General features: G+C 36.2%; 1 protein-coding gene across 2 annotated transcripts; it reads right to left on the reverse strand.

Moving 5' to 3' along the window:
- Positions 1 to 1,532: 1,532 nt before the first annotated feature.
- Positions 1,533 to 17,293, reverse strand: RAB7A_1 (Ras- protein Rab-7A). 2 transcript variants are annotated; one of them, XM_012941537.3, is made up of 5 exons: positions 17,216 to 17,293; positions 8,894 to 8,955; positions 8,510 to 8,855; positions 6,218 to 6,355; positions 1,533 to 2,508 (listed from the first exon to the last, which is right to left on the reverse strand). In XM_012941537.3, the coding sequence occupies exons 2-5, from the start codon at positions 8,944 to 8,946 to the stop codon at positions 2,428 to 2,430; spliced, it is 618 nt and encodes a 205-aa protein (XP_012796991.2). In that variant the 5' UTR covers positions 8,947 to 8,955; positions 17,216 to 17,293; the 3' UTR covers positions 1,533 to 2,427. The 2 variants fall into 2 exon arrangements, with proteins under 2 accessions (XP_012796991.2, XP_051074637.1); XM_051209204.1 differs by having other exon boundaries at positions 1,726 to 2,508; positions 8,510 to 8,955.
- Positions 17,294 to 17,632: the final 339 nt, after the last annotated feature.

Raw genomic sequence — 17,632 nt, forward strand, 5'->3', positions numbered from 1 at the left:
TCTTATTAGACTGGAACAGTTCGTAAATCAGTGATAAAAACACCAACACAATACTACTAATAATAGTAGGCATAGACCGGTTCATGATTTCAATGAAATCCAATAATCTCCACAACCCCATACTAAAAATATTAATCTAAATTAATTTGTGACAAAAAGATTCATTCAAATCCATTAGTATATCGGAACTAAACAGAGATTTACGAAATATTTATTTAATGTTTCGTCAGTAGGTGTGTAGTTCAGCTTACATCAAAAGTAAACTAAAAGTTGGGGAGCACATGTTTCCATTTAACTTTACTGTGACTAGTACACACAATAAGATGTGATTTTGAATTATGAATACAATACTGAGTCAATTAATTGCAACATTAGATAAATAAATCAGTTTGTTTTTTTAATGAAACGTTCTTATCTCAATCATATGATTCTGCATGTTGATGAGTTTTCACATACGAACACGTTGTTTTGACAGATTTTTTAAGTTTATTAATGTCACGTTATTATTATCATCAGTACTACTATGAAAAAGGGAACTGAAACTGAAATGATGTTGATGATTGCAAATCGAATGTGGTGGTTGGAAGTCCTAGTACGAGTGAAATTCAGTGGATCTGATCTCGCGCCTCTCCATCTAGCAGGGTAAATAAATTAATTAATTTCCAATTTTTTGTCAAACATGGTACATTTTGAAAGAGGATATATTTAAGCTATTAACGGAAAGTTAGATAAATCCCTAGAATACACACAAAAGGCAATTTGTCTTGAGTACAATTGTTATTACATTACATAGGTAGTCAAAGTATAAAATACTAAAAAAACTAAGATGTCATAAGATTCTGATATCTCCCAGAACCAGACAAGTTAGCTATAAACCCGCCCAGGTGAGAAAGATACTTAAGAACTGTTTGGGTCAGAGCTGGGAAAAGTATAGCCAGTCAGGATTTTATATAACCAATGAAATCAATAAGAGCTAAGATAAAAAAAAAGCGAACAGGACTAAAGTTATTTGAAATTTTAAAGAAACACTAATTTATATCAACATTTTAGGAAACGTTTTACTAAAGGCGTTAGATATTAGTTCAAGTTTATCAATATTAGGTGAATTATAATTATTTTAGTAAATTATATCCTTGGTTAAGGTGTATCATATACTTTTTGGAGATATCAAAGTTCTTGGGCCATATTTCAACTTTCTGACTGCTTCATTTTCTTTTGATATTTAGGCAGCTAATTATGACGTTTACATGAAACCACTGGACCTGAAATCTAACAAAAGCCCAAATGGACTCTGCAAACAAGGTGTTAAGTGAACTCGATTATTCTTTGACATAGGATATCTGTCACAATCTGAAACATTTTGTATAAAATTTCGCTTTTTGGCGACTAATTATTTATATATATATATATATATATATATATATATATATATATATATATATATATATATATATATATATATATATATATATATATATATATATATATATATAACAATCTACCCGATGCTCAATTTATTTGAAATATCAAGCCAAACCTTAGTAATGAAACCTAGATTCCCTGTTAGTTTATCTGTACTCTTTTATTATTCTTACCCTATGAGGCGATTTAGCAGGAGTTAGAGTACGGATGTAAAGGTTAGAAAATTCAAGAAATCAATTAAACATTGGTCTGAAATAACAATAGCAACATAATAATTGTAATGAAAAATCAGAAGAGAAAGTGTGATTTATAAATCATGTAATAATTACATGAAGTAGGTTATATAATTAGATCTTTATATACACATTAATTATATGAAATCAACAAAACAAAAACAACGTAATAACATTAAAAAATGACAGTAGTATTTATAACGAATTTTTTCAACCAATAAAGATGATCAATAACAAGCCAAATCAGTAAGTTTAATTTATTTGGTATGTAGATCCATTCAAGAATAAATACTTATCTTTGTTTCGTATAAATCATGATAGAATTGTTAAACAATGAAAACAAAACCAAACAAAAAAACAAACATCATAGAATCAGGATTCTATAGAAACTATTTTATATTAAATAGAAAGGTAAAATGAGTTTGAAAAACAAAACAATTGTCACAAATCTTTTCAACATATAATATGCTGAACAATCAAAACATATAAATGAGAAAAATTACAACAATATGCATAGTTAAAAACTAATCATTAGAATTGACTATTCGTTATATATATTTCAACAATAAATTTATGTATAAGAATGAATGTTTGGATAGTGAATAACCAATTATCAATAAGTTCCATTTATTAAGCTATAAAATGTGAATTAGAAGAAACAATGTAATTATCGCACAGAGTAGTAGTAGTAGTAGTATTAGATTTTTGCAACTGATGAGGAACCATAATGTTGATGATGTTTATGAGAAAAAGAAACAATAAAAGAATGACCTTAACATCTGCATCTGTCTTGATTTTCTTGTTCTTCTGTTCCCAAACGAATACTATCAGGATAGTCAGAGTGTAGATTTGTCTATAAAGAAAAAAATCACATTAATATTAAAAGTTAATAAAAATATAGCGTTTTAGTGAACATAAACGTTGAAACAAAGCAAAAATGCGGTTTTGATTTGAATGTATCAAATGTTTTTAGTCATAGATCTAAAAGAATCAAATACACTACAATAAAGTTTTATTCACTGATTTTTGTCAGATAACTTTTGTTGACAATACATCTATACTACATGGCGCTAAAATAAGTTTCTATAACAATACTGAAGGAAATGACAATTCAGATTTTGATTAAACTGGTTGAATAGCACATATTAACAACTTATTACAATTATATGGTGCAGATACGATTGAACTGTACAGAAAAAAGAATTTAAGCGATTTTAATTATCTTGAATAAGATGAAAACACGCTACATGTACTTTATGGCTTCTGAAATAAATAAAATCAATTCCCAAGTAAATTGTCCCTTACATGAACTGGACTACAATGTATATATCCACAAGGATGATAATAAAATTAGTAGTAGAAATAGCCAATGTTTATGAGTATCAATATTAAATTTCGTTAAAAACTTGACTTGGTGGCTTCATATATCAGATTATCAACATATAACATAACTACTGGACAGTGACAGAGCTGGAAGAAAAAGTTCTTCTTGAGATATGTACATACACTTTGAAAGAGATGTCTACGTTCGAATGTACTTATTAGAAATTTAGCTGGAAGACCTTTTTAACCTATGTTTGGAGTAGAAAGCGTTTAGTATGTTGAGATTTCATTAGCCCCAAAACCTTAGTATTAATGAAACTTATGCAATAATTGAAATGCCTAAAAAGCTCAGCTACTTTAGGTATTGATGTAGACCAGTAATTGAAGCAGCGTTCCGTATTTACAGGGAAGGAAATGTTTTCTGAATGCATTTAGTCGACCATCGTCTCCTGTTGGGAGATGAATTAATGAAGTTAGATAGGAAATTATTATCTCTAAAAGTATGTGCATAACAGAACTAAGCAAAAGTGAAGAGTATGGGCAGTCCAGTTAAATTTCGCCTGATATAATTGGTTCAGAACAATTTGGTGTTCTTAAACTGATCAATAGTACTCAATTACAACATCTTCACTACACATTTTTTGCTGCGCGTTTCGATTACCATCAGTCAGAATCGAATGCATTCTTAGGTAAAATACGACTACGGCCAGGTATCGGTAAGTATGCCTACAATTCAAAACCGATCAATTAGGGCATATTTGACGCAAAATTTAGTGGTCATGATTTAAACCCATTTCCTCATCTCAGGTTTGTTGTTATTAAGTTCTAGTAAGGTGTAGGGTTACTACAGAAGCTAATATTTAATAAATTATGGTGATGGGATGATAGCAGGGAAGTTATGTAACCTAATAAAAAAAGATTGGTCAGTGGTCAAATGCCCAAGTATATGTGGGACAGTTTGTTTCACAGTGCGAATTAAAAAGGGAGTCTAAATTAGTGATTAAATATATAATTAACAGTTATTAATCAGTTGCATTAACACAAATGGGTTTATTCTACATTTAACAGATAGTGGGATATTTCTACTTTCCTAAGGGAGTTTATTTATCTTACTCGGTTTCCTTCTTGATTTCTTGTGACATGGTAGTTTGAAATGCAATCAACTTAGTCGATACATTATATCACATCTCAGTTTGACGTTTTAGATAATCTGTCAGATTAATGGCAAGTGCGACTGAAATAGTTGGTGATACAAAATCCAAACCTTTTTAAGAAATGGGTACGACAAATGTATCGAACTTTTATTATTTTCTTTTCCTTGAACTTTACCGAGTGATAAAGTAAAAAGTCAGCCGATAACAGCACCGCAATTTTGTGACAACAAACATAGAACAACCGATTTGGTCTCATTAATAAGATGCACAAGTAATAACTTTTTAAAAGTTGAACACATTTGTATTAACCGTTAACTAGCAACTATGTACCTATGTGCATGATCACGAAAATGAGCTAATGACACAATAAACTGAGAATAAATTCCCTTTTGATACGAAATAGCTGGATTAGGTTCAAAAAAGTATGGAGGAACTGTCAAGGGTTTTTTAAAATATTTAAGACAACAGAAGTAGGATACAGTGAAGCCTAAGCTACTATTTATAAAAATTATTGGTTTAAAACGTTCACAGGTTGTACAGAATTTAAAAAAAACTATGATTAAAGTCGCTTGGTACAGTAAAGATAACGTTCAATGTGTAATTTTTAAGGGTGAATTTTCTCTTAAGACGTTTCCAATCAAAGCACCATAGAACACGTGTCTGACACTGCAGATTCACTCGGTTGGCGAATATCAACCAACTTTATACACTTTTTTTTAACAAACTCACTATGTTCCCATAGTTTTAGGTTGGTCGATCAGTCACACAGCATTCCTTGTTCAATAAAATAACATCAGCACTATGGACCGAAGGCGCTGATACATGGTCACTGATTTGGCTTATCTCAAGACTTACAAACTGAAGGAAACAAATAATAAAGTAAATACATTGGCAGACATTCTAATGTAGGCGACCAAAACTAGAAGAGTCTTTAAAAGCTAACTAAATTCAATAATCTGCACAACTATTAGCATACAAATCAATAGCACGAGTTACATATGACATATACGCACGTAAAATATTGGTTAAAAAACCCAATACTGTTATGATAATAAAAGTATAAAGTGTACGTCTAGCCCAGTTGAATCTTTAAAAATAAAAACTCCATTTGTGGAATACGTAAAATATGTGATTCAATAATAAATGGTGCTTAAACTAATAAATATTCAACCGAATAACAAAAATTTGATCATAACTGACTGGTGATGGATAGATATGATTTAATCAATAATTGTAACTTAAATGACATAAACACAAGCTAGTTTAGCTCGTTATTGCTAAACGTGACTGATGTATGAATCGATGTGATTAAGAGATCAAATATGTTTTTTTAAACCATACTGCAACTGGAATCCGAAAATTGGTCATCTTAAACCCTTACTTAATTTAAAACATGTAACTAAGTTGCGAAATATGAAAGCGAATAGTTCATAATATTGATTTACTAAACTCATACACAAAACTTGCCTTTACAGAGATTAGTTTCTTTCATAGAAAAAATAAGCTTAAAATATTGATTTTCAGTTAGTATTTTCTATAATATATGCAATTTGGTATTATTCACCTAAAATATTCCAAAGTTTATAGTATTCAAAAGACCAACAATTTCATGTGATCGAAATTAGTAATATCAGACTAAATGGAGTATATCGACACGCATATATAAGGTTTAGGTTAGGCTGCCGAACTTGGATAACTTGTGGACACGGTAAGATATGTAGCTACCCCTTATACAAAACTGATAATAATTATATTGGAAAGTTACATATTAGTCCAAAGCTGAAACGGCCGATGCGAATTTACCACGTGGCGTTAGCACACGATTAACAGTCATAAATCACAATGTTTTCGTTTTTCAACTCAAGAGTACATTCCTACTAATTTTGTAACTTCAGGTGGAAATTCCAAACACTGGATATTTATTTAATAGAGTCGACATACAGAAGAGTAAAAAGCTTTACACATGTCAGATAAAAACAGTGCACTAGTAAATAGGCCATAGCTGACAATAGTCTAAATGAACAATGTTGTTTAACAAGACAAAATAGTTATCAATTAATCTTACGATAAAAAGGGAAAACTCACCGCAGACTCTTCGTCTATGGCGACTCTTATAATATGAGCAAAAGCTTTCTCAACATTTGTATTTTCTTTAGCACTACATTCAAAATATGGAAGGTTACCATTTGCCTGACACCATTGCTTTGCACGATTTTCAGATACCTACATAAAATGAGAAAAACGTACACTTACCAATTAAGATACGAAACATGTCTAAAATTGTGCAGAAACTATTTTTGGAGAGGAGAACAATGATATTAGATATCTTGTCAAGTGAGACAAAAGTCATAGAGAGTGAGTTACCTGTGAGGAAAAATTTACATCAATCAACCAGTTTATCATAAAAATCCAACCATAAAATGTAACTGAAGTGACCTCTGGAAGATTTTGTTAAAACGGGAAGTTTGTAAACACACATTCGGTTGTGAATGTTAAGCAGTGCAAACTAAGTTAAAGTAGTTCAACATTAGAAGGATGATAATCCTCATTCGGCCTACCTAAATTTCTATTATTGCGTAATAATAAGCATACATCGATAGAGTTCCTCATAGCAATGAATCACAACCGAAAGGTGTTGCATAAGACGACTAAAAATAAAGAGAGCTTGTATATTTCTAAAGCCGATTAAGTATGCAAAAAGCGACACTCCATATTCTTTAAAAGTTAACTGTCCTAAAAGAAGTAAAAATGGGCATTATTTTCTCGAAAACAAACGAATAATCTGAAAAAACTGGGATAAAAATACGTCAATCTTTGAATAGAAAATCAAATTTTGATGACTAGATTAACAGCGGTATAAAATCGAATTAACATTCAGTGTTTTCACACATTTCATTTGCCACTTACAACTAACTACATTTTTAAACCGAAGAGATTATTACTGAGTTACTATAAAATCGACCATCCCTTCTAATGGTGTAAATTTTCCAGTTATGTTCAAATTTACTGACGCAGGTGGTTTATTTAGTTTAGCTGATGTGAGCATGAAAGTAATAAAATGCAAACTCAACAGACAGAATGAGAACTTATGTGATGCTAATATGCTGGATGTAATATTTTATCAATACGTCGATGCTTGGTAATCATTTCTGTTTGTAACTCACTGACACTTGGATTCCTAAGATTGTTAAAGATAAATTTACTACAGATACTATATCTTATCAATAAGAAAGCTCTTACACAGCTGACTTGAATGAGCAGTATTTAAGTGCATGATTTTACATGGAATACTAAAATTTTCGAAATTAGTTCACTGACAAGAAATCCCATATGAAATAATGGTAGTATCTGAATGAAGAAAAGGCGAGACTCTAATTTCGGGACGAGCCAATCAGAAGCGTTTGAGCAATTTCAATTATTAGCCATTCAGAAGACAGCATAAAGTAGAAATATATTAAAAGAAAGTAATGAATTACAGTGGATATTCTTCATTTACATGATTTAAAAACTCGTATGTTAGCATCCTAACCCTAACCTCTAACCCTCACCTAACCCTAACCCTAAACCTTAACACTCAACTAACCCTAAACCCTAACCTTACCCGTAAACCTAACCCTAACCCTATGGACGAGTTCCTATTCCATATGCATTGTGAATTCAGAACCTCTGAACCTTAATCAAACCCTAACAAGTTTTTAAATCATGTAAAAGAAGAATATCCACTGTAATTCATTACTTTCATATAATATATGTTCACTTTATACTAACTTTTTTCTGATTGGCTAATAATTGTCAAGGTCACTTAAGATTCGTTCAAAGGTCGTCCCTAAATTAGAGTCTCGCCGAAGAAAATACTTAGCGAACCACCCTCGAATAGATAAGACAATCATAACTCAATACTTAATAGCAAAAATTTGAATCAGAAAAACGAAATTACAAATTCCAGACCACAAAAATGTAAACATGCCATTATAATTCCATCAAAACGTGAGCTCAATAATCTCACGCCGAAGTACAATTAGTTCCCATTATTTTGCGCAACAAAATTCGTTATTTTTTAGCAAAACATTAGGAAAAAGTCACTTTTTTAATATCGATCTAAGCTTAACATAAATATAGAGAATGATTATTGACAATGATTTTAGTACCTCGATCAAATAACTTTTCTAGATAGGTGAGAACGTTATGGAATTCGAAGTATATATATATATGGATAATGAAAACAGCTTAGATACACCAAAACATCATCTTTTGGTAGATTTACACTAAGAATGGCGAAATATTTTATAAAAGGTCATGAGGATATGTGAGGTTATGTAATGACTCTACTAGCTTCAAATGCAAATACACAGTAACAAAAGTTAACAAAACACTTACAGCTCTATTATCTAAATCACATTTATTCCCAATAACAATAAATGGAAACTTTTCGGGATTACGAGGGCTTGATTGCACCAAAAACTCATCTCTCCACGAATCTAATGTTTTAAAGGTACTTGTCATAGTAACATCATAGACGAGGACGCAACAATCAGCACCACGATAAAACGCAACTCCGAGAGACTGGAACCTTTCCTGGCCAGCAGTATCCCAAATCTGCATTGTTACAAGACGGTCATCAAAAACCTCTTGTTTTGTAAAAAAGTCTGCACCGATTGTAGCTTTGTACTGATTACTGAACTTCTTATCGATGTATTGGGTTATCAAAGACGTTTTCCCAACACTCGCACACTAAACACTAATGTTCAAAATGAAACATACCCACTATCTCCGATTACAATAATCTTCAATGATATTTTCTTCTTGATGACCATAACCTATATCTAGGAACATAACAGAAAAGAGTTGTATAAAATATCTGGTTATCACCATTAATTAGTACGATTATCTGACTAAAATCTATATGGAGCGGCCCGGACATTTTCTTGCGTATTATTTAAAATTTAATGATTCAGTACAGAGACGGAATTATATGCACAAAACAGATTTCATTGAAAAGACAAGTGACTTGAAAGCACTTTGAATGATTAACGATCATACTAAACAAAGCATGACAATATGTTGATGAAAATCCATTTATAAACGGTTTAGATGAATAGCCAGGAGTACGGGGATATCTTAAGAGTGTAGTTGATACATTCTCTACTAAAAATAAATCTCGATTCCCGAAAATTTGGTCTTTATATACCTTCGAGGCTGACAGGTGGTCTTCCATGAAACTCATGTGATTCAGTTTGAGTACCGAGTCACTGTTATATCTCATACATTCATAACAACAAAAATAATGAATAAAATGAAAGTTCACTTACTGGACACTCTCTTAATCTAATAACCACATACTTCACCTAATGCGTTCTGTCACGCTAAACTGGCTGGAAGTCGTTAAACCCTGTCACCGGATACGAAATTTAAGGCGATTAGTAAAAAACCATAGCTTATGTGACTGCATGGCTGGGTAACACGGGATCGGATCTGCCAGTAGCGTAATTTACCTTAAATTTACATGTATACCTTGCTAACGAGTGCCCAATGGCATAAAACCTAGGTTTAGGGTTTTCTGTCGACTGCCTCTAGCAACTATCTTGCAACTATACCCTCCGTTTAAAAATAAAACGACTCGAGCAGAAAAATATATTACTCTGAGTTTTCTAAAACCGTGTGACAGTCAACATGCTGTGCTCGGTGTTTGAACCATATGTGCATCCAAACAACAGGGATCATGAGTTGAAACTATATAATCCAATGCATTTACGCTGTATTTTAAATTTGTATATAAATCCAGGTATGGCTATTTATTTGATCTCACCTCAGAAACTGAGATTAGCCATTCACATACCCGAAGACCTACAGCAACCCGTAGAACATCAGATGTATGTATAACAACGAGTTCAACAGCGAAACGGAAACTCGTTGACTCAATTTAAGGGGTACAGTTGTTAGCGTGCTGTCCTATTGGGTTAACTGACAAAACATTAGTGTAAGAATAAACATCATAGTTTGGTCATAATCTCCAATTACATCCTCATTTGTTACACTTTAGATGAAAGAAAAGGGAATTCTGCCAAAAGTTTTCTCGCTTTCTGAGTGTTAGCAAATCGTCTAATTGAGCACACGACAAAAATACCTAATATTGGATTTCTATCTGTGGATCAGGTCCAGAGAAGTCAGATGCGAACTGCATTTCGTCACCACTTACTACGAATATCCAGGTCCCAAAAGTGACTAGATAAATGCCGTAACTTATTTGACTTAAAACAAGTACATCTAGGCTTAATGTTTGAATAACGTACATAAACAGGAAAGTCATGAGTTTAGATACGGTTAGATTGTACCTCCAGATGCAGTCAGTCAGCTACAACGTAGGACCAGGCACATATATGCATCGGTCCAAGTTGCCATACCTCATTAACACAACAAGATGGACACCGGATTCATATAAGTGGTTAATTCAGAGGTGGTAATATATAAAAGAAAGATTGCAATAAGGATATAGTACAGGAAGAAAGAATTAGTTCGTAGAAAGAAAGATATAAAGCAATTTTAATCTCCTAGTTTAAGAGAAGACAGAGAGTGTATACACCAACGCCATTGTGACCGATTCTGAGCCATGTCACCAAGAGTCTACAACCATTGGTTACGATAGTCACGCGGACCCCAACCAAGTAGTCTGCATCTACCAACATGGCTCAGACTACAAGTTAGTGACTTCAAGCACTGATGCCACGTTTTGGTTTGGCCGCCCCTAACCTTCTTCCAACCATCTCCAACACCGGTTAGCATTGCACGTCGTGGTAATCGGTATTCGGGCATACGTAACACGTGACCCAACCATCTCAGTCGATGAAGATTAACAAACTCATCAACTGATTTACCATCATTCCCTAATACCCTGCGTCTAACCTCACTATTACTTACCCGGTGATCCCAGCAATATTTCTAAGGCATCTGTAGTCAAATACTAGTAGCTTACGAGTGTCTTCTACTCTTAAAGGCCATGTTTCGCTGCCGTAAAGTAAAACAGAACGGACTGCCGCGCAGTATACTCTTCCTTTTATTGATAGACGGATATCTCGCCTTCCCCAAAGGTGACGTAAGTTGGCAAAAGCCAAACGAGGTTTTCGAATCCGTGATGAGATTTCGTCCGATACCAACTCATTAGGGCTGATCAGACTTCCAAGATAAGTGAAGTTGTCGACGCGTTCAACTACTTCACTCCCTATCCTTAGTTCAGGTGTTGACGCAGACCAGTCCTGAAGCAACAACTTGCATTTCGAGGGAGAGAAACGCATTCCAAACATTCTGGCATTGTTGCTTAGTGCTACCAGAAGACTCCATTTTATCAGCGTCTTCACCAAACACGACTATATCATCTGCGTATTCTAAGTCGATAAGTGGACCTCCTGGTAGGAGACCAATACCCGAGAATTCAGTCGACGAGAATGTTATTTCTATCAATAGGTCTATGATGAAGTTAAACAAAAATGGAGAAAGTGGACAGTCTTGACGGACACCACTTGAGGTTGCAAAAGTAGATGACAGTTCGCCATAAGCCCTGACTCGACGAGCAGTGTTCGAGTAAAGAGCCCTCACAAGGTTTATGTACTTCTGGGGTACGCCTTTCAATGACAGACACTGCCACAGAATCTCGCGGTCTACAGAGTCAAATGTTGCTTTCAAGTCAAGAAAGACCACCATTGTCGGACGCCGGTAAGTATGCCTATGTTCTAGAACCTGACAAATGGTGAATATGTGGTCGATGCAGCCACGACCAGGTCTTAAGCCAGCCTGGTTCTCTCGTGCTTGCAGTTCACGAGTCTTAGTTAGGCGTCTGATAATTATCGAGGCTAGTATTTTAGATACTATATTTGTTAAACTAATCCCTCTGTGGTTGTCACAGGATGATTTTGACCCTTTCTTATATATTGGGACGATAAGTGGTTGCGACCAGTCAGATGGGATAACGTCTGACTCCCAGATCTTAGCTAAAATATTAGTCAACCTAATCGCTAAAATTGGACCACCATCCTTAAAGACCTCTGGAGCCAGTCCATCTGGACCAGCTGCCCTTCCTCGTTTCAGATTAACTATAGCCTTTTGAACTTCAGCAAGAGTTGGGGGACCTACTTCAATGTTCCATTCACACTGTCTGGGAATGGAGGGTAGTTGTAGAGTAGCTGAAGGCCAGTTGAACTGTTCTCTGAGATGTTCCGCCCATCGTTCTAAACGTCTGGACTGGGAGCAGATGGGAGTATCGTCTTTTTCCGATATAATCTCACTTGACTTATCAATTCCAGTTTCTTTTATTAGTCTGTAAAGCTGTTTTGTGTTCCCTATAGTCGCCGCCTTTTCCATCTCTTTTGCTTTCGTTGCCCACCACTGCTCACGGTCGTTCCTCAGACTTTTTCTTAACCTAGATCTGATTTGTTTACGCTCTTCATCATGTTCAGAACCTGATGGGACGAGTTTACGAGAATCCATCAATGTGATAGACCTTGAAGAAATCCACTGGTTCTTTGTAACTCTGTGGTTTAAGTCACTAATAGATGTCACTGCTGTTTCCACAGCTGTTTGTATAGCTTTCCAAGCAACATCTGGGTCAGCCTCGTTTTCAGAACTACCTAAGTGTGACCTCAGTTGTTCCTGGAACCTACTTTTGGTTTTTTCGTTACTCAACTCAGTTCTAATGGGTCTTTTTAATGTGGCTTTTTTGCGTCCAGTGAGGCGCAAGCAGATGCGTGCCCGTATTAGGGCGTGGTCGGAGTCCAAGAAGGTACTCCAGAATGAGCGACAATCTTCTACCGACCCTCTCCAACGATGACTGATGGCAATATGGTCAATTTGAGTCCATCGTTGATTTGGTGTAGGGGGTCGCCATGTTGGACGATGTCTCTCCTTATGCTTAAAATTTGTGTTTGCTAAAAATAAACGATTGTCTGAGCATATTTGCAGCAGATGATCACCATTATCTGTTCGCTGAGCCGGGATACTAAAATATCCACCTAAATGCCTTTCTGTTTGGTTTAAACTACCTATCTGAGCATTAAAGTCACCCCTTACGAGTACTATGTCTGAGCGTTTAGCTTTCTGCAGAAGTTCGGACAGCTTTCTGTAAAATTCATCTTTCACTTCATCTGAGCTGTAGTCAGTGGGAGCGTAAGCAGAAACGACAAAAAGGCAACGACGTGTGTCCCTATTCTTCCGAGTTCTTACGTAGCCGTTTAGCCGAACAGCACATAAACGACTGTTGACGGGGATCCACTCTAGCAGTGCTTGTTCGGCCCTCATGCTTAGTGCTATCCCTACTCCTGCCAGTCCACGAGAGCTAGCCATCGGGTCACCAGATACATGGAGGGTGTATCTCATTGGCTCTCCGTTTTGACGAGGTGAGGTCAAGTGAATGACCACACTGGAATCCTGTATGCGTGTTTCGGAGACACAGCATACATCAATGGTAAGACTCTAGGGTTTTAGCCAAGGAAGCCTGCTGACCGATTTGACATAGGGTTCGTACGTTGAAGGCTCCAATGTGTAGTGCGGAGCTAGGTTTCAGTAGACCTGGGACAGTGTTTTGAGCACTAGAATCGTTGGCTATGGTGACACTTAAGGTGGAAGCCGAAAGAGGAAATTTAGAGTTGAAAGTCGATGTAGGAGGAATAATAGGAAGTGAAGACGGAGGTTGATTATGAATACAGTGGTCTTGAGTGCTGTTAGAGGTATGAGGGCGGTTATCACTTCCCGGTTGCCCACATCGTGGAAGGGTTCTTCTGGAGGTGCCTGAAAAGGAAATTGGATTAGAAGTGGTCTTAGTGACCTGAGAGCGTGACCGCAGTGCCCAAGGGACAACTGCTTGAGGTCAGTCACACACGACCTTTTTATGGGTGATTTTTGTGTTAGCTCCGTACTTGTTGAGACCTTACCGCCGGAGACGGACATCCGTGGGATAAGGCGAGGTGTGCATTTTTAGGGTCGACCTTTTCTAACCCCACCCCTCCTTGTGGGAAGGCAGCATCGCTGTCATGCTGGTTATCTGAAGGAAACACCTTAATGCTGTCACACCTCTGTACAGTCAGCAGTACGACTTCGCCTTCGGACCTTGGGTTTGTTGCTTTTAGTTTTACCGCTCTTCAACCGACCTGTATGACATGGTAGGACCTTGAGAAACGGTTGTTCCAGCCAGTATAGCTCGGTTGCTTCATCACGATAGGCAAGCCCGACCACCACGTCAAGGTAGCAACAACGGTAGGGTAACCTCCAGATGCACTTACATGTGAATGATAAGACGAGAAATATTTAGTGAGCTACACTCAAAACTAAAATCACAATCAAAATGACAGGATAGCGATCACAGACAACAAATCTATAGGTGATGATGAACTGCTAACCAGATAGGTGAGATAACAACAACAGATTTTGAATAAAATTATGGTCGTTTAATGCCCTGGTACGTCATAACACCCACAGTGAAGCTATAGAAGGTCCTCCGATTCTATCACTGATTCACTGTTTACAAAAACCCTAGAAAAGTTTGTAGACATCAAATTAAGTAGACTACATTCACAAATGCCTTTTCGGATAGTTAAGTATTGATCCTATTAGCCCCAACCAACTAATCCATTTTACAGCTGCTACTGTTTAACTTCACCAAATATACATTTCAAAAGATATTATGCAGTACCGTTATGATCATTATACTCAATGAAACATGGTAGTAATGTACAATAAATAAATAAAATATCTATGCATAAGCCTAAAAACCACAGGGCTCTAAGTATATGTAGTCTAAAATGACATGCAGTACGAAAATAGAAATGTAACTCAGCAAACACACACTATGTAAAAGTCTTCCCTTAAACTGTGAGATTGAAATTACCTCATATCTTCTTTTCTACCGACTAATTCTTTCTTCCTGAACTATATCCTTATACGCAATCTTTCTCTTATATATTATTACCAGTGAACTGGTTAGCGTTTTTTCCAGTTCACTGGTAATAATATATGAGAAAGATTGCGTATAAGGATATAGTTCAGGAAGAAAGAATTAGTCGGTAGAAAAGAAGATATGAAGTAATTTTAATCTCACCCCTTCTCTTTCTCCTGATGATCGACTGGATCATGAAGACGTCAACATCTGAAGGGAAACACGGGATACAATGGACATCTAGGATGCAGTTGGACGATCTAGACTTCACAGATGATCTGGCCCTTCTATCCCAAACGCAACAACAAATGCAGGAGAAGACGAGCAGTGTAGCAGCAGCCTCAGCAGCAGTAGGTCTCAATATACACAAAGGGAAAAGCAGGATTCTCCGATACACCACAGCATGCACCAATCCAATCACAATTGACGGAGAAGATTTGGAAGATGTAAAAACCCTTACATATTTAGGCAGCACCATTGACGAACAGGGTGGATCTGATGAAGTGGATAGGACACACATTGAGGAAAGCACCCAACCGCATCAAAAAACAAGCCCTCACATGGAATCCTCAAGACCAAAGGAAAAGAGGAAGACCAAAGAACACATTACGCCGAGAAATGGAGATAGACATGAGAAAAATGAACAAGAATTGGATGGAACTAGAAAAGAAGGCCCAGGACAGAGTGGGTTGGAGAATGCTGGTCGGCGGCCTATGCTCCATTGGGAGTAACAGGCGTAAGTAAGTACCAGTGAACTAACTACTATGAATTCGGTGTTCATCTTGTTGTGCTAATGAAGTATGGCAACTTAGACAGATGCATATATATGCCTGGTCCTACTTTGTAGCTGGCTGACTGACTGACTGCTAATATCACCCATATGTTCAGAGTTAAATAGTTCAGGCAAGGTTTTAATGTAACCCAATGGTTGAAAGTCTAGAGCTTTAAGCACCAAGTTACTGAACCAAGGTGACAAGATTAGGAGAAATGAGTCTTCGTAATAGCGGCCTCCTTGAGGGACGCTAAGATTGGTACAAAAATGCTAGTCCCTTTGAGCAACGCTAAGCGACTATGGAATTTTTATACCTTTACTTGACCAGCTAGTAAATAGACTGGCAGGATAAAAAATTTACCATCATAATCGAAAGACTTGAATGTGCCACGCGACGATACCTATCGTCTATTGTTAGTAATGATGTTATTTAGTTAAAAGTTACTCAAAGGAAGAAGTGAGGAATCCCTAATAAACCTACATGAAAAGTAGTGTTTTACGTAATGCTGCTTACGTTCCGTGCCGTCTTTACAGCGTGGTGTCACAACAGAACTTCCTTAATTCCTAAGCATTTTGCTAACTAGACAAGGTTTCTTTATACAAAGTTCCTGACGAAGTGGTTGCGAACTGGGTCTACTTTTCGGAATTCGCTCGGAAGACCGAGTCACTATTTTGACTCCAAATAACTTGTTGTTACAACAGTTTTACTAACAGTTCGTTTTAACTGCTATATTAAGAGTCTAAATAAACTTTTCGAGCTACAGAAAACAAACCAACAAGTTCCGAGATCACGTACATTTAGGTAAAAAGTAGACAAATCCTTTGTAAGTCCAGCGACACTCCAAACCAATGACAATACGAAAACTTTCTTTTCACCATCGTATGAGAAAAGAGACTTCCTGTCGCATTTCCTAATTATCACGCCTAATTTTTGTCAAGGAATGTCTCTCTAATTTCTCTTTCGGTATGTTTAGTAGGTTGCTTTATGACCGTCAGTGTGAGACGAAAAGGCGACGTCTAGAAGTGTACATGTACTAATCTAAATCAAAGAACACAGAAATAATATTAACACGTTACACTGAACTGTGAATCAGTATTGAAACATGCGATCATTAGGTCACAGAACTAACTTGCAAATACGCTGGATTCTATATTTATGTGCATTTTTCACCTGAAACTACAGTGTTTCAATCATGCAAGACCTATCTAAGACCACATTGAACCCATTTCAAATAAAATTAAGTGATAGGCGTGTTACATCGCAGCCCCACGAACGGTCGAGAGCAACAGACCTGAAACAAGGTGTCTGGAAACCATACTTCAAATTTAACCTTACAAAAGCCGTCTTTTAGCGGAAATAAATCACGGTTAAGGAGAAAAGCAAGAACCTTACAATCTAAGTAGGGATTATGACGCCTTGGCAGTTGTAGCTTCTTTACCAAACGTCCCGCCTGCAAGAATTACCTCATTCACCGAAAATGGACAAAGCATACTTCAGTTTCAATTTTGCCCTCAAACAGAATTCATGGCTCACCTTTGGACAGATCCCAATGTATTCTTATTAATTTGAAGTGAGTAAGAAAACGCAAAGTCTCCACACTCTAAATAGGACTGAATAAATCTACTAAAGATTCGGTGGAATGTCCCACTATCAAACTAACCGAAAATGAGCTTCAATGGTACCAGTGGAAGCTTCGCATGGAAAGTATTTTCGTCACAGTTTATTTCACAGAGCATCAAGATTCCCATATCTTCTCCAACTTGGGAAACTTCTAGTGAGGAATTACCTGAATTGTATATGTAACTTGTC

This window comes from Schistosoma haematobium, chromosome 1, assembly GCF_000699445.3.
Source record: "Schistosoma haematobium chromosome 1, whole genome shotgun sequence".
NCBI lineage: Eukaryota > Metazoa > Platyhelminthes > Trematoda > Strigeidida > Schistosomatidae > Schistosoma > Schistosoma haematobium.

Coding starts and splice junctions, on each gene's coding strand:
- RAB7A_1 (XM_012941537.3), bottom strand. CDS start 8,946: ATGGTCATCAAGAAGAAAATATCATTGAAGATTATTGTAATCGGAGAT. Junction 6,356..8,509: donor GTGATTTAGATAATAGAGCT/GTAAGTGTTTTG, acceptor CATTTTATGTAG/GTATCTGAAAATCGTGCAAA. Junction 2,509..6,217: donor CCATAGACGAAGAGTCTGCG/GTGAGTTTTCCC, acceptor TTTTCTTTATAG/ACAAATCTACACTCTGACTA.